This window comes from Haliotis cracherodii, unplaced genomic scaffold, assembly GCF_022045235.1.
Source record: "Haliotis cracherodii isolate W230 unplaced genomic scaffold, xgHalCrac1.p SCAF_9, whole genome shotgun sequence".
Lineage (NCBI taxonomy): Eukaryota > Metazoa > Mollusca > Gastropoda > Lepetellida > Haliotidae > Haliotis > Haliotis cracherodii.
Window position 1 is genome coordinate 13,073,423 of NW_027266343.1, and position 25,226 is coordinate 13,098,648.

General features: G+C 39.8%; 3 protein-coding genes across 3 annotated transcripts in view; 2 read left to right on the top strand and 1 right to left on the bottom strand.

Annotated features, from left to right (window-relative positions):
- Positions 1-4,313, top strand: part of LOC139452090 (nucleolar complex protein 3 homolog) — a 41,656-nt gene extending 37,343 nt beyond the window's left edge. Inside the window, exons 16-20 of the mRNA XM_071233403.1 lie at positions 119-229; positions 959-1,087; positions 2,069-2,166; positions 3,668-3,758; positions 4,180-4,313. Coding sequence (XP_071089504.1) covers positions 119-229; positions 959-1,087; positions 2,069-2,166; positions 3,668-3,758; positions 4,180-4,284 — 534 coding nt within the window. The 3' untranslated portion in view covers positions 4,285-4,313. The remainder of the gene's footprint in view (positions 1-118; positions 230-958; positions 1,088-2,068; positions 2,167-3,667; positions 3,759-4,179) is intronic.
- Positions 4,314-5,338: 1,025 nt separating this feature from the next.
- On the bottom strand, positions 5,339-7,374 carry LOC139452088 (large ribosomal subunit protein mL43-like). The gene is made up of 3 exons (XM_071233401.1): positions 7,172-7,374; positions 6,763-6,869; positions 5,339-5,720 (listed from the first exon to the last, which is right to left on the bottom strand). Exons 1-3 carry the CDS (start codon positions 7,372-7,374, stop codon positions 5,410-5,412), a joined length of 621 nt encoding a protein of 206 aa, XP_071089502.1. The 3' UTR covers positions 5,339-5,409.
- Positions 7,375-7,584: 210 nt separating this feature from the next.
- The window catches only part of LOC139452084 (coiled-coil domain-containing protein 125-like), a 46,226-nt gene continuing 28,584 nt past the window's right edge, over positions 7,585-25,226 (top strand). Inside the window, exons 1-3 of the mRNA XM_071233398.1 lie at positions 7,585-8,134; positions 8,883-8,947; positions 10,000-10,086. Coding sequence (XP_071089499.1) covers positions 7,657-8,134; positions 8,883-8,947; positions 10,000-10,086 — 630 coding nt within the window. The 5' untranslated portion in view covers positions 7,585-7,656. The remainder of the gene's footprint in view (positions 8,135-8,882; positions 8,948-9,999; positions 10,087-25,226) is intronic.

Below are 25,226 nucleotides of genomic sequence, written 5' to 3' on the forward strand. Positions count from 1 at the left end.
TAGCATTAGACTGTTATAAACCTGTGTCATGGTTTGGGAGTGAAGACAGTGGTTGCTCCTAGATGACTCTGTTGAAGGGGCACTGGATATGTGTTCATGTATCGCTGATGTTGTGTAGGTGTCCCAGCAGAGGATTTTGTCGTACATGAAGAGGCTGAGCACACTGACGCTGCAGCAGATGCCCCACTCGGTGCTTGGACTCCTCTCCACCATCCGGGGACTCATTCAGGTGAGCTAAGACTCAACCACAGGCAGCCAGGTGAGCTAACACTCAACCACAGGCAGCCAGGTGAGCTATCACTCTACCACAGGCAGCCAGGTTAGCTATCACTCTACCTCTTGCAGCCAGGTGAGCTAACACTTGACCACAGGTAGGCAGGTGAGCTAACACTCAGCCACAGGTAGCCAGGTGAGCCAACACTCTACCACCTGCAGCCAGGTGAGTTAACTCTCAACCACAGGCAGCCAGGTTAATTAAAACTTGACCACTTGCAGCCAGGTGAGCTAACCCTCTTCCACAGGCAGCCTGGTGACTATAACACAGGACCACAGGTTGAAGTGAGGTCATAGACAATTCCATTTCAGGATAGGGGGCGACTTGTCGAGGATCATAATCAGTGATTCGGGGATCTGAAAGCAAATCCCAACCTCATTAACATAAGATCTTTGACTTCGACATAAGACCTTTCTGTGTGAAGATCTGATGAGCCCTTCATAGAAGATCTTCTTTAGTGTCTGATCTTCATGCAGAGATGTATCATATCAGAGTAGGGAGGTATCATATCGGAGTAAAAGATCTGATTTTAATACGATGGAACAGATCCTGGCTGTTAAATGTCCAACTTAATGTGGTGTATTAGATTTCTGGGCCTTGACTCTATGTCGTAGTCACATAGGTTGGTAGCCTATAGACTGTATATCACAGAGATAAACTGCATCAATGTGTCACTTCACGTAGGGCTTCCCCTGCACGGACCGGCTGTTTGACAATGAGGCTGAGGGGAGTGGAGTGTTCCGCCCAGACATCGAGGACCCTGAACACTGCAATGCCCAGAACAGTGTTGTGTGGGAGCTGACACTTCTACAGGTGAGTGGCCCTCATGGGTGTGGTTGTCTATGACGTTCCTACAGGTGCACGCTAACCCTCATGCATCAAACTCACAGTTGCCAAGTAAGAAGACCCGTGAAGATTCCAGGGTAGAATAGGTCTTCAGCAACCCATGCTTGCCGTAAAAGGCGACTATGCTTGTCGTAAGAGGCGACTAATGCGATCGGGTGGTCAGGCTTGCTGACTTGGTTGATTTACGTCATCAATCCCAATTGCGTTGATTGATGCTCATGATATTAATTACTGGATTGTCTGGTCCAGACTCGATTATTTACAGACCGCCATCATATAGCTGGAATATTGCTGAGTGCGGCGTTAAACAACCAACCAAACCAAACCAAACCAAAACCAAGTTAGAAGGGTTCATGATGCATGTTTTCTGGTGTGACAGTTTTGGGACATTCAGGAAAAGGTATGAATGGGGCTGCATCTGTGTAAGGCGACACTTTTTATTTTTCATTTCACTGGCCCTTCGCCCCTTTAAGTAATAAATTAACCTTAAAAATATTTATTTTTATCATGTCTCCCACTACTAATATAGACCCTCTTATACAATATAAAATGTTATATGTAAATCCCATGTATACATCACTATCTGTGATTCAAGAGGCCACCTGCAACTCCACAGCAGAATGATTATATATCTTAATAAATAATTGAATTTATTTTTATTTATATTTCAACTGACCTTGTGTGGCAAAGCTGGATTAAATTAGTGAAACATAAGATGAAAAAAGGGTGTCCTAATGCAAACACCTTTCAGTTAAAGTTTTTTGTTGTTTTCCTTAGTCCTTAGGTTACCAAAAAAGTTATCGAACTCTGAGATACAGAGCCTATGTTCCTGGATTCTTCTATCATGGCACGTGGAATCTGGGGGATGATGGGTACAGGTCTTGTTTTCAGTATTTGGATCACTGTATGCCATCTATTGTTGGATTGAGATTGTCTTGGTTGTTTCAGCACCACTTTCATCCGGTCGTCCGTCAGTACACAGCTCACATCAGTCGCATGGCGCCATCTACAGGGGAGGGCCAGTTGGCGCCGAATCTGGCAAGAGTGTAAGTCTCATGAACAGTTGCTAGGGGTTGGGTCATGCCCCGCACTGAAGCACATGTAGCACTTGTAGCACATGTGGGGTCTCCTTAAATATGCCTCTCTGTTCACCCAGCAGTGAATGAGTACCCAGAAGGATGAGATGATGATTGTTAACCTTCTAGTGCCTCACAGGCAGCTTGGGTTGTATACTCCCCAGGTAGCTGAGAAAGAAAATTGAGTGCACATTGTTTCATTGATCAGTTGTGCATGCTTCAGGGCGTGGATTTGGTGCATTAGATACATGAAGCTTATTATAAAACTCAGGGATGCAACTTGGAACTTGCCCAGGTCAGTTTGTCTGATGTGGAAGGTGTCCTAAGGGCCCTTAGAATTTCAGGCTTTTTAGGGACCTTCCCTGTATGTTATCACTCTTGAGGCTTGTGACATCTTCCTGAGGCAAGGGAGATTACTCACCATGAGTCCACTTTCCACCCTTGGCACACTAGGCTGGGAGTTACATTTTCTCAATCAGGCATAAATGGTCAGTCTTGATGTGACCAAATATTGTAAGAACAACTGCTTTTATTGGAATGGCCTGATTAAGGATTTTCTGGCACCTACCAATCTGACATAGTATTCATTTTTCATCCTATGTACGCTTGACCAATGTTTTATTAACGGATGAACTTTGGCAGTTAACTGAGCTATCTCAGGCATGAAGAGTCTGACAGTACTGACTGAATCTACAAGTGAGGGAATTGAAATGAGTTACTCCTGAGATCAGTGTTACAATTCATTTCGCATGATGTCAAATATTATTTTGGTGGGAGGAGCTAAAATTATCGCTGATGGTATTTTGTTAGTTGTTCGAGAGTGGAGCAGAGTCCGGACACCCACTGCTGACCAGAGAGATTCTCTCTGTATGTTGAAAGTTGGAATCAGAAAATGTTACAGAGTTGAAAGTTGATAAGAAGTACTATCAGACTCTTCAATGCATCCCCTAGGTATGTCAGGCATCAGAAACACATCTGAGGAACTACTGTGTGTAATATTCAAGAATTCTGTCTACTGTTCATGACAAGTGCTTACTGTCAAAGGGAGATAACTCTAGATATCAGGGAGTAAAAACGAATGTAGACACTGTCAGTGTGGGGAACTTCTAATGTTGTAAGTAACTAGTAAGTAATGGTAAGTGATCAAATGTTTGGTACATGTTGCTAGGATATCTGGGTAGGTTGTGAGGATGTAACGGAGATGGTAGAAACAGCAGTTTTGAGTCTAGATCTTGAATAAACAAGTCGTGTTGTAACGAGCTGTGCTATGATCTTTTAATACAATAAATGGACTTTGAGCAACAAATCTGACTTGTACTTTGAGCTTCATCATCCCTGGAACCAAGGAGCGGTGAGAATCAGTTGCCGAGGGGGACGGGTATCACACCCCCAACCCCTTCAGTAGCACCATGTTTCTCATCTATATAAGTTAAAGATGTATAAAATGAGACTGTACTGTATCTATTTACAGAGCTCCGAAAGACCTGTACAGGCGCTACGACTTGACCCAGCACATCCTAGACACTTCTATACCTGCACAAGTGAAAACAAAAAAGAAAAAGGTTGGTAGTTCATTAAGAAAAAGCTTGGTAGTTAGTTAATGAAACTCTTTCTTGGAACAAACCATTTGATATTCAGATTGGTCTGGGATTTCTGTGAAGCCATGTCTTTAAGACATGCAATCTATTTCACTGAAAGGAGACGAACAACAAATTTATTTTCAAGACTTCCAGCATGTCCTTGTTCTGAGGCAAAATAGTTTTTTATCAGTATTTTTTAAACAAGTTTTGGTCAAGATTCAGCGTTTAGCTTTGAGGAAATGGCCATGACGGGCCGCTTCTGTTTTTATACCTCTAATCTCAGCATCATTATGATTTGTGACATGTTTGGGTTACTCCCTGTGGTGTATTTATCATCTTTAACAAACTATTCTACAACCAGATGAAAACATAGCAGGTTTTTACAAAGATTGGTTGCTTTCAGTTCCAGACATCAGGGTTCCACAGTGAGGAGCTGCAGAGCTACATGGAGAAACAGTGTGCTGCTGTGCCCAACCTGCCCGGTGAAGACATGATGGACATCGGATAACACCTCGCTTGTACCTAATGTAAATAAACCATAACACATGCCCTGCTTTTGTGTATTGTGAGAGTCAGAAATAAGTGAAGGGCGACCCAGATGTGCATGACACGGAGCGTAACCTCCCACAATCAGTGAACCTCATACAGAAAGGGGGCGGTCAGGTAGCCTAGTGGTTAAAGCGTTAGCTCGTCACGCCAAAAACCTGAGTTCGATTCCTGACATGGGTACAATGTGTGAAGCCCATTTCTGGTGTCCCCCACTGTGATATTGCTGGAATATTGCTAAAAGCGGCGTAAAACCATACTCCTACAGAAAGACTTTGTTTTCACTCAGCAATATTCCAGCAATATGATATATTCGTAAATGTCAGATCACCTCTATAGCAGAGTTCTCATGGTCAAACCATTATCAAGTTACACAAGTCAGCACAACAAATATTTTGAAACCCTGTTATTGATCCCTGTAATTAATTAACAAACAAATTACTGCATGGTAATGATAGTGTAGCTTTGTAGGCATGTTGACATCCAAGCAATACTTGCCAGGATCAAAACATTTCTTGACAAAAATTGCTTGATTCAAGGATTTGTCCTAGGGTGAAGCTCATCTTAAGACCTGGGGACTGGGAAGTATTGAGTAGTTCCTGGCATGAACATAGGGGATTGCCATGGCAACCTGCTTGATGCCCACAGGTTGTGGACACACTTGACCTGACTGCAAATTCTGTATGGTGTATTCCTTGTTTAAAGTGGCCCGTCATCTTAGGAGCCACAGTTTGCTGTGCAGAGTTGTGTCCCTTGGACATGCCCTGATAAAAACCCAACTCCTTGTTTGAACAAATCTATGTGAGTGAAGAAAATTGGAAATGGAGACTGAACTTATATCACAATATATCATTGTTTAATTTAATGAGCATGCTAATTGATCTAGTTTCAAAAATTTAAAATACACGTTTTCGTGTGGTTTGTGACACTTAACATGACTTGGTCCCCCGTGCCCCCTCAGATCTAACAATGCTACTGCTAATCAGAAAGTATGTATGTGAGAAAAAAGAACAATATTTATAAGAATTTGATTTATTGACTGAACACATTCACACTATGCCATACACACAACTTGCACAAATTTCTTCTATTCCTTTTCGCTTAAAGGCTCATGTTTCTTAACACCCATCTCTCTCGCCATCTCAAGAACTCTGTCCGTGGCTGTGGGGGCACTGATGGCCTTTGACAGTTCTGCATCAGGAAACTCGGTCACATTCAACTCTGAGTCTCTGTTTGTGAAAGGCGACCACACACCCTGAATTGAAGGCGTCTCTGTGTGCCACTGTTTTCGCAGTCGGACAACCTGCACACCTGACCTTGTTCTGAAATGTTCCACCCACTTACAGATCTCGTCTTGAGGCATGTTGCGGATGTTGAGGGTTTCTGTCCTCCCATTCACTGAAACATGAAGCGCAGTTACCTTGATTACTTGAAAAGCACATAAAAAGTGATGTTAAGAATAGTATGCAAGTGATTTGAATGCAATATTGTTGCACTTATATAACGGCAATAGGAGAAAAACCAAATGTCAACTCCTCAAATACTCTTTTGAACTTTAGTATTGGTTCTGTTTTGGATGAGCAATTGATAATTATTTGCATCATCAGATCCTTGCATGGCAAAGGGATGCAACTCTGAATTTTTGGACCTCTGACCCATCAGGCCTGCTATGCATAAGTGAGTCAGGTGTTACAGTTATGTATGTTTTAAGTTTAATGTGGGAAGAAAGCTCAAATGACTTTATTTGACGTGTATTGGTTTAACACATGATCATTGTGCAGCGATGACAAAACAAGAATCATAATCAGGGTAATTATGTGATTTCAACACATGATCACAGGATTCTGGCATGCCTAATGGACACAATACTGCAAATTAGGTGACCTGTTCCCGAACTAAGCACAGAGATAATGTGCACAAACTTGAAAAATTAGGACAAGTCTTTTTATCAACATTTTTAGGCAGCTGTGGATAATCAGAAGAAGAAAATATCACACAAGCTGACAAGAATATACAATCGAAACACTAATGTCAATTTTTGTTAATAATATATATAACTGATGTGTTTCATATCACACTTTGATCCTCCAAACACATCCATAATCAATGATAATCGTAAATGCAAATATTTCCTCTTATGATTCATATAACATTGAAAACAATGTTTGCAGTGATGGGTTAAATAGGCAGATGGTAGGAGGGACAATTTATGTACCATTAGTAATATCAAGTGATTGTCAAGTACAAATTATTGATTTCATGTGTCATAGAAATGTTGACAGCCTTCTGACGAGACAAAAACACATTTCCAGAGACAAGTGACATAATAACAATCCATATGAAGCACCAATTCATAATCATATTATTTGCTTAGCATTGTTAACATAATGTAAAATGACATGTATTTATAAATAACTGTTGGCAGTCAAACTGAACTTACAGTATTCGGCTACAAGTCTTGGGTTTCTGTGGCGCCTTGGCTTAAGATACACAACTGTTCCTGGGTTCTTTTTAGTGAAGTCTAACATGTGATTTTCCACAAAATCTCTGAAAGTAACAAAAAGGATATTTATTAAAGGCATGATGAAGATCTAGAACAAGTAACTAATTACTTAATGTAAACAGTCATTCCAAGACAGAAGACTATACTAAAAAGAACCACACCACTTTTCTCTAAATGTATCAGCTGAAAACCACATTCAATATAAATCAATGACATGCTTGGTGGGGATCTAAATAACCCCAATAAGACAATCATATCTGGTTAATGCAACAGGTAGTATCTACTTTATCTTGTGATTCACTTGGAAACTGATCAACAAAGTCAAATGAAGACACCATATATGAACCTTGCGCCTCTACTGTCGCCGTGAGACTTGCAAAACGATACGGTCAATCTTTGCAGTTGACAAACATATCGTCCAATGCCATTCTGCAACACATTCTTGACAAAATCACTTGGAATACTTCTCCCTGTCATTTTGCCATGTGGTGACCTTCCCAGACAATGCGACCTTGACCCCAGTAATAATATATCAATCCGCAGCGCCATTTCTTATTTCTAAAATACGTTCAAAGTTAAACAAAACATTACTATTATCATTAAGACAAATACACCTTCGTGTACACAATTCATAACTATTTATCATACTGTCGCAAATAGCAACCCGACTTTGATCTCCAGTGGACTATATTTGTATGAAGCAGGTGCTTGATATCATTTCCGGTAGCAGTGTGGTCGTTTCCTGCTGCTACGACAACACCTATTTCTGTCAGATCAGAGATGTAACTTGATCTCAGTCAATAAACACTGAACAGTGTCCGCTCATCCACCATGGACAGGGAAGAGTGTCACCGAAAGCATGCAGACATGTCCGACAAAGCAGACGATAAGTTTAGTATCGTCTGTGGTGACCTGGGACTGGGTGAAGGGCTAAAGCCGGGCGGGATACTCCAGGGTTTGAATTTGCCCGAATTCCCAGACGGTGCTAGCAGTGTAATGCCGTCGCACAATGAAAGCACTGTCACTAGGAGGAATAGTCAACCGTGCCAAGCAAACGATAGGGATTCTGTGTCCAGGCAAACTCCAGAAAGGCGAAAATCACTCGTGTTCAAATCAAAACCCAAACGCAGATCAGTTGATTCGGGTGACATATCTCCCTCTGGAAATGAACATTTTCCCACGTACGCCGATGTTCCTTTGGGAACGTCACTACGACAACAGAGAAAGTTGTTTGAACAAAATTTGGGATCCCTTCGTAAAAAACACGATCTGTCTACCTCTGAAGAACAATCAGTGAATTCAATTGATGGTTTGTAACTTGTATAATTAGGACACACAATGTGTAAAGATAATTTTAGAATTCTCTCATAGAACCATAGTACTACACTGACAAGCTTTTCCTAGTGACATACACTACTTTGTCATGTTGGTCACAATGGTTGAAAGATATTAATGTGTTATGATTAAATGTTTTGTCAATATGTTCACAAAGTTGTGACGAATATGGTTGTAGGATAACAGCTGGTAAACTGTTTGTAAACAAATGTACCATTACGATAGACACACATGAGTGATTCATGTTTTCCATAAATATACAATTTTGATTAGCATTACCCTTGTTAAATGTTGTTCATATTTAAATAAATACATTTGCTTGTTTTTAACTGTATCTATAAGATGTATTAAGCTAAAATCTTACCATGCTTACAGTGCCGACCAACTATAAATTTACCATGTTCCCCTGCACAACATATTATGGCAAGAATGCAGTATACCGGACACCTTCCACTATTTTGGTAAGGGATGTGCACGAGCTCATTCCTTAGTAACAGTTTCTATGTTTTGAGATACATTTTTGTCGCCCTCCTAAAACTATAGGGGGTTAGTGTTGCTTGCTTTTGTAAGTAGATGAAATCTTTAATTACAGAAGTAGATACAAAATACTTTATTAGTAGTATCAAACAAACATGACAGATTGGTGTCCGGTATAATGCATATATACCCATATTATTAATATGTCATTGTTTATGTTCTTGCATATGATTATTATTTTTTAGGTGATATTAATCGTAAAAGGTTAACAAGTGTAGAAATTGAGAAAAAATTGCTGGAAGCTTTGCAGGTAAATAATCTTTATCATTATCATGTTTATCATGTTTGTGTATTTCACTATATATATTATTTCAAACACCTCGTCCTGTGGTGTCCCATGTTCTCGGGGTAGAATCAGTCCTAGTGTCTTCAGGTTTGTCCTGTAAAGAATCAACTAGCAGATGGGGATCTGTTGACCAACTTAATCACACTGAATGTGTGTTCACTGTCACTAGAGTACTCTGGCTACATAGATCATTGCTAATGCAGCCAACCACTGGTTTATCAGAGGCAGACATGTATTTACAGACTGCCTGGCTGTTGTATTGATGACTATGGCATAAAATAACATTCACTCACTCTATCTCTAGTCCTTAGCATGTAAAGAAATGAAATTTTGGGGTATGATATTAATTTTTTTTTGCATTTTGCTTTAGTCATCATAAGCATGATAAGAACTGTGCTGATTATGTAAGTGTGCTCAGATCATGCAGATGGCTGTGTCAACTTAAGGTTCTGCAGTGTGCTATGCAGAGTTGTGTCCCTTAGATGCGCCAAGATCCTATGATCATGGGTTTTATTCTAAGATTCACCCTGATTATGATCTTAGGTTTGTCGGAACCATACTTTGCTCCTGGTTTTCACCAAACTGGTACGTTAATACAATCTACATCACTATGTCATCACTTGACCTCTTTTTGTGAAGTACTGAATATGCTGTGGTTTACACACAGGCCAATGGTCATTGTCTGTCTCTGAATTTCTGAAAATTCACTCAATCTCAGGGAGGGTCCCGGTGGAGATTCAGGGTCACAATATATCTGCAGTACCTCATGCTTATTATAAGAACTGACAACCAAAGTGAGGAACAGTTGTCAGGCACTGTGACCTGGCTGATTCATGACCATGGCATGACAACTGCATGTCATCGTATCCCAGTGGCGTGGATTATTGCTAATGCTTTCAGTCACTGGTTTGCCTGGCTCGTGTGATATTAATTAATAAATAATAGAAATTAATTGAATTGCTTTTGCCTAATGATACTATTGTTTTCTTAAATAAGACATCCATTTTTGTTTCAAGGAAGTGGAGGAGTTGAAGATAGAACTGGATACATGTCAAAAACGTCTTGATGCAAAATACATGGCCATTGCTATCTTAAAGCGACAGGTAAGTTATCATAAATTAATCGTGCTTTAAACTTCAAAATGCCAAAATTTAACTGTTCAACACAGCATGAATTTCTCTTATCATGCTTATCAAGCTTAATCATGTCAATAGGTGAGACGATTTTTCGATTTGATTATGGATGTAAACCTGCTAAAAAATATGAAATTGGAAAAAGGCCAAACTTACATTTCACCATAAATGACTGTCATTCGTGACCAACTCGTGTTATTCCGGGACAAGCCGAACAGGGACTCCTGCCCCTCTGATGGCCATATTTGTGACTGGGTTCCGTCTTGGCGCAAACAGGCATAGTTAACAGAAATGTCAACTCGTTGCGTAATGATTCACATTTTTTTCTCTCATGTCATATATATTCCAGATGCTTTTTAAAACACACCGGGGCTTACAGTATTTATTCAATATGACTGAACACATTTAAATGTATCTAAGGTATATTTTTAGATGCAAGACATATATTAAATAAAAAATTATTCCTGAAGGATTCTTTGACTGAAGTACTTGAATTCATCCTGATTGGTTTGTCATATTTTCGCACATGGCATTCATCGATAGGGGGACGAGTCTTTTTGCAAGTTACGGAAAGGGGCGAGTTGTGACGAAAGAAATGACTGTGTGTTAGTGGTTAACATGGTTAAACTGCAAGACAATCGGTTATAGAATGAGGCAAGCCTAACTAAGACATGGCAGCATATTCACGTAGCTATTTAAAGAATGAAGAAAAGTAATCTGAAATATTATTGATTTTATTTTCCTACTAACCAACCAGAATTTAAACATGTTAAAGAAGACACAGCCATAAAATATGAAACCTACGTTATTATGTTTGTCTCACATAAAGGTGGTGAAATGATCGTCTCTGTATTTCTGTTCAACAAACATGACTAAAGTGAATAATGTGTTTCATCCGGCTGGTTTACGTTTTGTTGTTAATACATCAATCAATGACACTGTCAGGCAGCTCTGCAAAAGCTATGCACACAAGGAAGATCTTTCAGTATTCAGATAATTCTACACAATTTTGTCAGTGTTCACGATGTTGAGAAAGGAAAGGAATAATGTGTTAAATAATTCAATGTCTACAGTCTTTTTTGCCTACTTTGTTTTTTTGGTATTTGAACATGTTGAAGTGGCTTTTGTTGTATTTGTTGACATTGTTAGGTTTCCATGGCTCATTTAGTTGATTTAAAATGATCAGCATCATTTTGCATGCTCAGCAGCAAACACATGATGTCTTATAGCATAGTCAGTATAAACTTTTAAAGTCTCACTGTCCTTGTCATTGCCCTGTTATAGGCATCTGCCCGAGGCAAGGGCATTAACTGACTGTAAAAGTCCAGTTTCCACCTTTGCCGAACTAGGCTGGAATTCCTGGGCTTCATCGGAGAGCCACCAGTGGCTATTACGAGTTATGTCCCTCCTTCTGTCAAATCAGATTCCACCTCTCATATCACTTGCATTTGCTTCAATCAAAATGGCGGCGTCCAGTCAAGGCGATCTGATCGATAATCAAAATCTATACCGTGAAGTGCATCAAATCCTGTGAGCACCTTGATCAAAAACATGAAAAGATTTGCAAAATATCTGTTGACCATGTTGACGCTGAGTTGACGGTACACATGCTTTGCAAATCCTGCAATCGACCAAAAGTTCATGATTTTGTCGATTTTGTTTCTCAATTTTGATAGGATAATGCAAAGACTCCATAATTCCAGCCTACTTCAACAAAGGTGGAAACTAGACTTTTATAGTCGGTAAATTCCCTTGCCTGGGGAAGATGTGTTATAGGTTCAAAATGTAGGGGTAACCATGGTAACAAAATTCATATACTATAGCAGCTTTACACAAGTGCTCCTTCATTTCAATAGATACAGAGCACAGTAGACGAGCAGTTGTTGTAGATATGTTGGTTGGTTTGCACTCAGCAATATTCCAGCTATATGATGGCGGTCTGTAAATAATTGAGTCTGGACCAGACAGTCCAGTGATTGACATTGTGAGCAACGATCCACACAATTGGGATTGATGACCTGCATCAACCAAGTCAGTGAGCCTGACCACCTGATCCCGTTATGTAGATATGTGGAGGATATGTCAGAAGTGAGGAAATGAATTTCCAATATCAGTCTGTGACTTCAGTCCAAGACACAAATCTAGTAAAATTCTGTTCAGTCTAGTAAGTCCATGTGATAACACTAAAATATAAAGAAATGATACTAAGAGCCTAGTCAAGGCAACACCTGGGCAAGTGGACTGAGACGTTTTTGGCACAGACGGCAATACATGTTTGAGTCAGTATGTACTGGTTATTGTTCATAGGCTTCGTCCATATGGAGTAATAGATAAGTTGTAATTAGTCTGATTAACATTATCAAAACTTTGCGAGTTTGTATACATAACATTCTTTCATCACTCAGGAATATATCTGACCATTTTGTGAGGTAGTAGTGATGCCTGTTTTTTTTAAGTCAAGTCATAAAATGAAGTTATGTGTGATTCATGAAAGTCAAATGAGCCCTACACTCTCTATGATTTGGAGTGAACCCTTTTGTTTCCTGATATTTAACCAACATTTGACCGGACTAGTACAAGCAGCCACTCACACACACACACATTGCTAGTTTAGTGTGATAATCTTGAAGGCAACTCTATTTCAGCAACTACAGCCACTAGTCTGAAGCCCTAGTAATATTCTGCTCGGTTTAGTATGCTCAGGCTATAATAGTCCATAAAAGTCAACTGAAAGTGGTGTTGAAAGCTATGTTGAGGGCCAGTTGGCTCACAAGTTTTTTGCAGCGTCTCCTAATGTTGAAAAAATGTGTAGAGTAGAGGGCTGCATGGCTGTTGTATGAGATTTCGCCTGTTGACTCTGAGTGCCCATTGGTCAGGGCAGTTGTTGGTGTCCTCTAGAACCAGAGTGTGGCTTGATTCGAGGGTTATTTGGCAACTATGTCGGAAAGTGGTTGTATTATTCATGTGGGATGGTATTCACCAGTGAGGTATTTGCAATGACGCCAATCGGTATAAAAGTCTATTGTTAAAGTTGACGGTTTACATGTCTTGGGCTGTTGGAATAAGTGGCAGCTTATAGATTTCAACCTCTTTGGAGTTCAACATGTTCAGTGATTTGTCTGAACAGCAATTGTTCCAGAACATGTTGAAAGCAGGACCATCATGTCCACTGGACTGATCAGGTCCGACATGCAGGTTTCGTGTTTCAAACTTGGTTTTAATTATAGTGCAGATCCATCTTCCCGAGGCAAGTGAGTTAACTGACTATAAAAGTCCAGTTTCCACCCTTGCCGAACTAGGCTGGTATTATGGAGTTACATTTTGGCTGGACTAACGAGTCCAATCAAAATCGCACATCGAAATCCGGTTCGTAAACTGTTATACAGATTTCGGTCGATTGCAGGATTTGCAAAACATGTGCACCGCCAACTCGTTGTCAGCAGATATTTTCCAAATCTTTTCATGTTTTTTATCAAGGTGCTCACGTGAATTGATGCATTTTGCGATGTAAGACCCGTTTAATCACAATATAGATCTTGATTATCAATCAGATCGTCCTGACTGGGCGCCACCATTTTGTGTGAAGCAAACACAAGTGATACGAGATGTGGAATCTCATTGGTCCATAGGAGAGGTTGAGAGGGGACATAACTGGTAATAGCCAATGGTGGCGCTATGATCAAGCCAAGTAGTTCCAGCCTAGTTCAGCAAGGGTGGAAACTGGACTTTTAAAGTCAGTTAACACTCTTGCCTCATTTGAGTAGGTCTTTAGCAACCCATGCTTGTCATATGCTTGTCGTAAGAGGCAACTGACGGGATCAGGTGGTCAGACTCGCTGACATGGTTGATGCATGTCATTGTATCTCATTTGGGTAGCTAGATGTCAGCGTTAGAAATTAGCACTAGTCCTGTAGTCATTGCCAAACTGCCCAATAGTTTAAATATCATGAGGACTAGTAGAAATTTGCCATTTTTAAGGGTTTTGCTAAATGTTATCGTTATAAGGACTAGTGGACTAAAACTGTTAGTTTCTACCGCTGGGTGCTCATGATGTCAATCACTAGATTGTCTGGTCCAGATTATTTACAGACCGCTGTCATATAGCTGGAATATTGCAGAGTGTGGCGTTAAACAACAACAAACAATCATATAGTTATAGCATGTTATAGTGCAACCTTCATTTTACAAGTTTGCCAGTCACAGACATAACATATGGACAAGATATCTCTTCTATGTGAGACAGGTTTGATTTCTCTTTACTGAGTGAAGTGCATGATACTAATATTTCAATAAGCATGATAAGTGTTTTCGGATGGTCGGTTAGCCTAGTGGTTAAAGCATTCCGTATCACGACGAAGACCCGGGTTCAATTCCCGACAAGGGTACAATGTGTGAAGCCCATAAATGGTGTCCCCTGTCCGTGATATTGCTGGAATATTGCTAAAAGCGGTGTTAAACCATACTCACTCACTCACCCCAATAAGTGTGACAAGCCTACTCAAGTGCGAGTCTGGTGTGGTTAAAGCATCCCATAGAATCTCCCAAGCATGATAAGATAATCATTGTCAATCTAAATTAATGTTTACCCTCAATTTCAGTAGCCTGCTTTCTAGGGCTGTTACGATTCACTCGTGTATTCGGTGAATCGAACCGTTTCCATTTATCAATTGAATTCGTTATTCATGGCCACTAGAATCGAATATTTATGAATATGCAAGCATGTGCATTTACATAAAAATACCCATAAGAACATATTATATGCATATATTTTAATTAAGAGACAACAGTCTTATTGATCCTATTTAATTTGACAGTATTGTGGTAACTGGTCATTGTTGTATTTGAGCAGACACTAGTACCTGGATATGTGCAGTATATAAATGTATAATATATTAATAGTTAACAAACTATGTCAAATAATTTATGATGTTATTGTTTCACTGAATATAACAAATAATACATCAGCTGCTGACTTGTTATTGTATTTGTGAATTGATATTTGTATTCGTTACCCTATATTCGTGATACGAACCGTATTCGCCTAAAAGTGTATTCGTTGCAGCCCTACAGCTTTCTGATAAATGCACAATTGTAAATTGGAAAATTCCTTATTTTAGTCCATCAGAGACCAGGTAATATGAAATTAATTTCAAATCCCGGTGTTGATATCGCATCCTGGTCTTGATATCGCATCCTGGTCTTGATATCACATTCATGCATGTGTTCACTGGTTCAGGATTCTTCTGATGATTTCTGTCATATCACAACACTACTATTGACAATGATTGACACGACCCTAAACTAATCAAATGTTTGCACTCCCCATTAACCACAGTTGATTGCGGTCACATCACATCACTACTATTGACACAACCCTAAACTAATCAAATGTTTGCACTCCCCATTTACCACAGTTGATTGCGGTCACATCACATCACTACTATTGACACAACCCTAAACTAATCAAATGTTTGCACTCCCCATTTACCACAGTTGATTGCGGTCACATCACATCACTACTATTGACACAACCCTAAACTAATCAAATGTTTGCACTCCCCATTTACCACAGTTGATTGCGGTCACATCACATCACTACTATTGACACAACCCTAAACTAATCAAATGTTTGCACTCCCCATTTACCACAGTTGATTGCGGTCACATCACATCACTACTATTGACACAACCCTAAACTAATCAAATGTTTGCACTCCCCATTTACCACAGTTGATTGCGGTCACATCACATCACTACTATTGACACAACCCTAAACTAATCAAATGTTTGCACTCCATTCACCACAGTTGATTTTCCTTTGGTTAGGAAACTGATATGAAATCAGAGATCCAGATAACTTTTTGAGCAATTGAGTTTTTACTTGAACATGTTCAAGGTTTCTATTTTATTTGGGTTATTACATTTTTCATTGGGTAACCAATATTTTTTCACTCATCTATTCACCACTGTGTTCGGTTTTTCCCCCAAAAGAGTACCAGTAAACATTTTGAGATTTCAAAAAAAAAAAAAAAATGTTTTAGATGTAATGTAACAGTTCTAAATATAGGCTTGACTCGGAAAGTAAATTAGCTGGTAATTGTGTTTCAGAAATTAGCTCTGTTTTACGCATGTTGAAAAAGTGTCATTGGATATTTACGCATGCTGTTTTCAAACAATTGAGTTTTTCATTTAATGCATGCATTTCTGTATGCATGTTAATTGAAAGTAATTGGGTTTTGAATAGTTTTGGGGGGTATTTTATGCAAATACTCAGCTTATATGGAGCTCTGTCAAATACATTGGTCATGATCAGGATTGGAACGTCCCTGATTAGAAGTGGAGCAGGATCTCAAATTGGTTCTTTTGTCTTGGACAATGACTTATTGTCATCCAAAATGCCCTTAAGATTTTGTCAAAATATGTAATGCTATATACAACTCAAAGAGGGTTAAAGATCACTTGATTCTTTCATATTACTCTATCATGCCATGAAATAGTAACTATAGTTACATGAAAGAATCAGGTGTTCCTTAACTTCTTTAGAGCAGTATACAAGGATGTCCTGGTGACAACTCCGGGCAAATCTCAAGTAGAGTGAGGGGGGCATGGGTGGCCCAGTCGTCTAAGGCGCTGCGATTCGCTGTGCAGGGTTGCGTCCCTTGGGCACGCCAGAAACCTATGACTGTGGGTTCGAATGCCGGTTCGCCCCGATTATGTTTCTAGGTTTGTCAGCACCATACCCGTGCTCGTGGGTTTCACCGAAGTGGTAAACGTCTGAGACCTGCATCACTTTGGGCTTTCCTCCCACATTAAACTGACATGCCGTGATATAACTGGAATACTGTTAAAAGTGGCATAAACTCAACTCACTCACTCACTCCCAACAATCTTTGAACTGTATCCCTGCACCTTTGTCTACATCAGTGTCTGACATTAAAGATGTTGAACACCCCCATGGTGGGGATGCATTAGAACGCTTCCCAGTAGCCATGGCAAGCTGTGCTTGTCGCACAAAGCAACTCGGTGGATCGATGACTTTGTTAATTGCATGTCAGCATATGCTGACAGAGGAAGATAATGTATCAACTGAACATTTATTGAATGATATCAGACTTGTGTATCAGTGATCCCACTGGCTTTTGAATTTGGACCCTAAAAATTGGCAGTTCCCCTCTAACTTTTGTCAGTCCCATCTTTTAACAAATAAAAAAACATATTAAATTTCTTGGTTTTAATCCTTTCAACATCATGATCCATGCAATGATGTCATCTCGTAAGTTTCTTGTTGAGATCAAGGGGCGGTCGGGTAGCCTAGTGGTTAAAGCGTTCGCCCATCACACCGAAGACCCGGGTTCGATTCCCGACATGGGTACAATGTGTGAAGCCCATTTCTTGTGTCCCCCGCTGTGATATTGCTGAAATATTGCTAAAAGCGGCGTAAAACCATACTCACTCACTCACTCACTTGTTGAGACCAACACATCATTCACACAAACTTCAGTCACAGTTTTCTCTTTTTGTTTTTAATATTTCGAGACTGTTGCTTCAAACATATATTTAACCTCCAAGATAGAGAAATGTTATTTCCTTGCACTAAAAATAGATAAGGGAAAGCGCTGATGGTGAGAGAAAACCTGACTTCATTCGAAAAATATACTAAGCTAAATATCGCTGATGTTTTGATTAGCAACAAAGATTTTTTAGATACTTTATTTGCCCGTCCACAGGGACTGGCAATCACATGAATTACCGGTCCAAGCCTATTTTAAACCTGGTATTTATGGGAGGTGAGGTGAGGTGAAATTGGGTTTAACATCACATCCAAGATTATTGCACTTATATAGCGACGTGCATGTCCGTGTGTGTGTTTGTGTGGCTGCTTGTACTTGTCCGAACTGATGCCGATTTATAGTGCTAGCTCACTGACATACCATGCCGCAGTTTAACATGAATACCCCACTCAGACACAGTATACAGACTCCGAGCCGACCAGTCCTTGTTTAAGCCCCTTAATGCTGAGCGCCAGACAGGGTAACAACAATTACCATCTTCTAACGTCTTTTGGTATGACACGGCCGGGGATCAAACCCCGGACCTTCCGCTCTCCGGGCGGACGCTCTACCACTAGACCACGGAGGCGGTCAGTATTTATGGGAACACTTATGGGATTAATTACAGGCATCAGAGAAGATCCGGGTTAGAATTGGGTTTCAGCAACTCATGCTTGTCTCCCCCTGTGAACATCCATGTTAGAATTGGTCTTCAGCTCCCAATCTTGTCTTAAGAGGCTCGTGTGGTCAGACAGTTGATGCATGTCATCATATCCCAACTTGCACGAGATCGATGCACATGATGTCAATCACAGGATTGTCTGGTCCAGACCGCCGTCAAATAGCTGAAATATTGCTGAGCATGCTGAGAGAGGTGTTAAACAAACCAAAGGATCTTGAACATATTGAATTTGAATCAAGGTGCACGCCGTCCATCCTTCCAGTGTACTATGTATCCATCCTGTTATGCTAAATACTCGGCACCATTCAAGTTCAGAAGTGGTTTCACCATCTCTCTTGTCCCCATCTCTCTTATCCCCAACTCAGCACAGTATTCGTCAGTCATGATCTTTAAATCAACAACCAATGAAAATCTTCTGAATGACAGTTGGCACCTAGCTACAAGGGGGCCTTCATTAACCAAGTCAGAGGACAGAAATGAGTGGACTTTTATTATTTGAAATATTTTTTCTCCAACATGAAAATCACATTCTGTTCATCATGTTTATCTGCCCATTTTTTTTTTAACCCAAAAGAATTTATTTTAACCTTGAATCTATTCATATTATACAAATAAAAAAAGTGAACATTGCATTCCCAATTTAATAATAATAATAATAATAATAATAATAATAATAATAATAATAATCAGGAGTGAGTATCTTCCATGGATCCGCATTTCAACAAAGTTAAGTGACCACAAATTTTTATAATCTGACGGCTTCAAGGGGCAAAGCCGGCCCCCAAACTCCCCATTAACGACCCAAAATTATGGAATCCATTGACAAGAAGTTTCAGCTGGAAAAGAAAATATACATTCTCATTTCTGAATAATGTTTCATCAATCTTGCTAAAATTGTCAATTGTTAAAATATTGATAAAGATAAATATATGTCCCTTTTTGCTAAATGTATGAATGTATGTAAACAGGTACACCTTTTATGCCACAGTTTGGGAACTGAACGCAACAAGTTCAACTCAGTGTTAGTGACAGGGAGTTCATTGGGACATTACGTAGTACATCTGTTTTTAATGTGGAGCCAACTGTGCCATGGGACTTGTCTGCAATAAGTGTGTTTTACGCCTGGATAAATTAATCACATACTTCATCATTTGGTGATATTCGAGTCCGTTTCATGTAAATGTGCTTCTATGGTTACAACAGAGATGCCCGATAAGCTGTGTATTGTTTGAAATATGCAACATAAATCACCATTACCCATTTGACTTTGAGTTGCTTGCATAACAACACTGCGTGATTTCAGAATGCATTATGAACTTTCATACCTGTATTTCTTCCCATTGCTTACATAAACTCTATTGCTGTGAATAATGCATAAAAAATTGATTAATGTTAATTTGACATGGACATCACTGTTATGACTTTATGAGACATCTCAGTCGCTTGGGCCAGGACACGAACAGATACAAATTATAAGTCACCCGAAACAGTCATTTTTAATCCAATTACTCAATGGTCTGGAGCCCTGATTTAAATTTGGGTGGCCTGGGAAGCTTGGGAAGCCTAGCGGTTAAAGTGCTCACTTGCCCGGGTTCAATTCCCCACATGGGACGGTCGGGTAGCCTTGTGGTTAATGCGTTTGCTCGTCACGTCGAAGATCTGGGTTCGATTCCCGACATGGGTACAATGTGTGAAGCCCATTTCTGGTGTCCCCCGCCGTGATATTGCTGGAATATTTCTAAAAGCGGCGTAAAACCATACTCACTTACTCAATTCCCCAGAGGGGTACAATGTGTGAAGCCCATTTCTGGTGTCCCCCGCTGTGATATTGCTGAAATATTTCTAAAAGAGGCATAAAATAATACTCACTCTCGCTCGTTCACTGGGAAATTTTTAATTTTGATTTACAATAAATGTTGCTGGGGCTGAATGTGGGCCTCAGAGCAGATCAAGATAAATCCTGGCTTTATGGTTAGAACGCCAGGTTTGTGTGTCACCGATTAGATATTGGGTTTTCATGAGCTAAGATAAGCATAATCATGATGATATATGTCATCATGCATGTGTATCATTCTGGTGTGGTGGTTGTGAGGAAGGCCAGGTCGCAGACAGTATGCTGTCTGTTAGAGTTGCAAATTGCATGGTGTGTGTCATTCTGGTGTGTGTCATTCTGGCGTGTGTCATTCTGGCGTGTGGGTTGTGAGGAAGGCCAGGTTGCAGACAGTATGTTGTCTGTTAGAGTTGCAAATTGCATGGTGTGTGTCATTCTGGCGTGTGTCATTCTGGTGTGTATCATTCTGGTGTGTGTCATTCTGGCATGTTGGTTGTGAGGAAGGCCAGGTTGCAGACAGTATGCTGTCTGTTAGAGTTGCAGATTGCATGGTGTGTGTCATTCTGTTGTGTGTCATTCTGGTGTGTGTCATTCTGACGTGTGTCATTCTGGCGTGTTGGTTGTGAGGAAGGTCAGACTGCAGACAGTATGCTGTCTGTTAGAGTTGCAGATTGCATGGTGTGTGTCATTCTGTTGTGTGTCATTCTGGTGTGTGTCATTCTGACGTGTGTCATTCTGGTGTGTGTCATTCTGACGTGTGGGTTGTGAGGAAGGCCAGGTTGCAGACAGTATGCTGTCTGTTAGAGTTGCAAATTGCATGGTGTGTGTTTCCAGAGATTGGAGCGTCACAAAATGCTGATTGTCATGCTAGTTGTGTAATTCAAAACCATAGCAAGTTTCATTAAAATATATCAGGTCTCTATTGTCATTATTCACTGATGTTTAACTCCTGTCCTCCACACCAGGACATACAGGTGTTACCATGGTTATTGTGATTCTCATTGTGATGGGGAAAAGTTATGCAACAATGTTGGTCATGACCTACAGTACACGAATAAAAGCTGTATTAAATAAAAAAAAATTGTTAGGGATCATGAATTTTTTTTTGATATTTATTTTAAATTGTGTGCTCAGTCTTCACCACAAAAATATACATATTCATGATCCCTAACTTCTTGTGCAGAGTTGCGTCCCTTGGGCACGCCAGGAACCTATGATTTTGGGTTCAAATTCTGGTTCGCCCTGATCAGCACCATACCCGTGCATGTGGGTTTCACCGAAGTGGTAAACGTCTGAGACCTGCATCACTTCGAGCTTTTCCCCTCATTAAGCTGACACACCGCGATATAACTGGAATACTGTTAAAAGCGACGTTAAACCCAACTCACTCACTCACTCATTCTGTAATGAGCATGTTCAAGTGGTCATTGTTGTATTGCTTATCAATAAAGAGTTATATTATTGAACTCAATTAATGACTATCATAATTTTGCAATCTAACCATCAGTCACTGAATCAGGGATTATCCTTTAAATTTTTTCCTATGAGAGAAAAACTCCCCTGGTCCAAAAGCAAAGAGATTTTGGGGTGTGTGATGAGATTTTGCTAATTTTGAGAGCTATTTCATCTTCAAACAGTGGGAAAACTGTATTTGATTTTTGGTACTTGTGACTCAAATAATGTTGCAAGTAATATTACCAGATGATATAGATATATCCTCGGATATCCCATTTTAGAACATTAGTTATTCCACTGAGAATACATTTATTTAAAAATACTAGCGTGAGTATTTACAAAAAATTACATTTGACTTATATTTCTGGCCATTGTCGGGGACACGGGTGGCCAAGTCGTCTAAGGTGCGCGATTCGCTGTGCAGAGTTGTGTCCCTTGGGCACGCCAGAAACCATTGTGGGTTCGAATCCCGGTTCGCCCCGTTTATGTTTCTAGGTTTGTCAGCACCATACCAATGCTCGTGTGTTTCATCGAAGTGGTAAACGTCTGAGACCTGCATCATTTCGGGCTTTCCTCCCACATTTAGCTGACACGCCACGATTTTAACTGGAATACTTTTAAAAGCGGCGTTAAACCCAACTCACTCACACTCACTCAAAGTGGCATTACCCATAATTCACACCATAAGTCGTTAAAAGATGGTACCTATCGTTACCATGTCTGGCATGGAAAACTGACACTTGACTGTCCTCACTGCACTCATATCACTCTGTGGGCGTCAGTGATGAATAATGTACTTAGATTTTGGAGAGAAACTAAAACATACCATATTCGACGTAATAAGTGCCCAGGGCGCTCTCAAAAATAGAAATAGGGGGCTCTTATTAGAATATTATTTTGGTGAAAAAAACAGAGTTGAAAGATAAAATTTGTGGTTTATGACGGCCTGAACTGTTTATACACGACAGATCTATTGTTCCTGAATTTAATTGCCCATAATAAAGGGTGTATATAACTCACTCGCGCGTGTTATACATGAATAAATTAGTCTTGTGTACATTGGTCAATCGGAAGGGGTGCTAATTGGGATTGTTCACTTGCCAATATATTAGCAAATATCGTTGTGGGTGCTTATTAGACCGGGGCGCTTATTACGTCGAATACGGTATATAAATATTTTTCATACTTTCTGAAGAAGAATTAATTATAATACGTTCCAAAATTGTGTTTATTCTCATGCATGGTTGGATCACTGGTGAAAGGAACATTTCCATACCAGTATCTTGGGTGTACCATATGTTTACCATGGTTGAGTGATTCCACACATCAAGCAGTATCTGATGATACAATATACATTGTTACCATGACAACTGTAACATTATGCAAATATGTTAAGCTTTTTCCTATTTCAAGCCCAATTCACATTTCTAGTAAATATGTGCTTTGTGTTGCTAGTAATTAAATAATATGTTTGATAAGTAAGAAGGACAATTTGATATATAATTTAAAAGATGGGTTCTATATTCACTGTTAATCTGAAACATATTTGTAACATTAAATAAATCTTATGATGAGTGAAAGAACAGAATTGTTGAGCAACATTTCTGACTATTATATCCTACTCAAAAGAAGTTAAAGAACACACGATTCTTTCATATGACCAAGTTAACCCGTCAAGCCATCCCAGTCCTCTAAGGTGCCACAATTTACATTTTGACCACGTGATCAAAACCCAATGATGTTTATTACTAGCAAAATGGCTATTTCTTGAAAAGTGCACTTTGCAATTTTTGTAATAACTGTAAGCAATATTTATGTAAGCTATCCCAGTTATTTAATAATCGCGTTATTTTGTGATTTTATTTCAAGTGGTGAGGTCTGTATAATGTTTTTCTCAGCATACAGTCAACATGGTCAAGTCTCGTTAATCCGACAATCGGTTTTATCTGAAACTAATGATGGTAACCTATCTAATCAGTGCTATTTAGACCCGTTAATCCGACAGTCTCCGACTTGCTTAACCAAAAATTTAATGCTTTAAATAAACAAAACAGGAATAATCAAATGCTCAGATTACCTCAAAACATATTCCGCTAAGAATGTTACATAATAATATGAATACTTCATTTTTATTTTTATTACGTGTTTGTATTGTTATCTATTGTGAAGTTGTCCAATTTTCGCCTACGAACGTTAAAACTACTTAATTTCGTCTATCCGACATACTCGTTAGTCCGGCATAATCATATACAACCAACCATGTCGGATTAAAGGGACTTATTTTTTTCAGGGCATCAGTATGTCCAGCAAACAATAAATTTCTTTGGGTACAATCTGAGAATGTTTTGAGTTAACTGGCTAGTTGCCTTGTCTATCCTTGTGTGACATGTGGAGTTGTCTGCTTCTAGGGCAGGGATGAGTCCAAATTTACTACCCGGGTATCCCACCCCCTGTTACCTGACCCTACCCGGTTACCCACTGCAGGTCTCAAGAGTTGGGGACAAAATGTCTGATTGGGAATTGTTTTAACGCAGCCATGGCCAAAACTATTTAGATACTTGTGTCAAACCATCAGATCAGGCATACACGGAAGTTAACTAAAGTTTTATGTTTATTCAAACATATACAAGTCAAAAGGAATGTGTGTATCGTCAGAAAGAAATGCGAACATTAGCAACTTGTAGTGTAACCACTGAGCTATAGTGAGTTTTTGTCATTAAACAATATGTCTCGTGACTTACCACGGGTCTGGGTAGTCCTGTGGGTACCCGGGTCCTACTCAGTACCCATCTGACCCAAGTACCCTAGTTACCAGTCCCAGCCCTATCTCCTTCTACAAGATCACGTTATGATACACTGGAATATGGTCACGGTTACTTTCTATAGGGGCGTTGAGGTAGCCTAGTGGTTAAAGCGTTTGCTCAACACGCCGAAGACCCAGGTTTGATTCCCCACATGGGTACAATGTGTGAAAGCCATTTCTTGTTTCCTCCGCCTTGATATTGCTGGAATATTGCTAAAAGCGGCGTAAGACCATACTCACTCACTCACTTACTGTTCTGTACGTCTTGGAAATACATGTAGATACCTTCCATGTGTCGTCGTGACCTTGCAAGTGTTGATACAGCTCTGTGGAAATGCTGTGTGTGATTTTAATAGGGCAACTCACGTTCAGTAATTGTGGATTTTGTATAAAATATTGACCAAATAATGATGTAATACATTTGCTTCTAGTATTCCTGATCAACTATTAAATTTCTGAATGTATAAATGTTTGATATGCCTCAAAAAGGGGTGTGGCACACCTGCTTCCCAGTCTCACAGTCCCTGAACCATAATTTTTTTCATTCCACCCAGCCCTTGTTGTAATGCTATAGCCATCATAGCTCTAAATGAAGCAAGTCTAGATTTTCCACAGGTTCTGAATCTCCCATCTCACTGGGCTCCTTTTCAGTGTCAATGTAGATGCTTCTATCTTTCAAAATTATGGGGCGGTCAGGTAGCCTAGTGGTTAAAGATTGCGCACGCAATGCCAAAGACCTGGGTTCGATTCCTGACATGGGTACAATGTATGAAGCCCATTTCTGGTGTC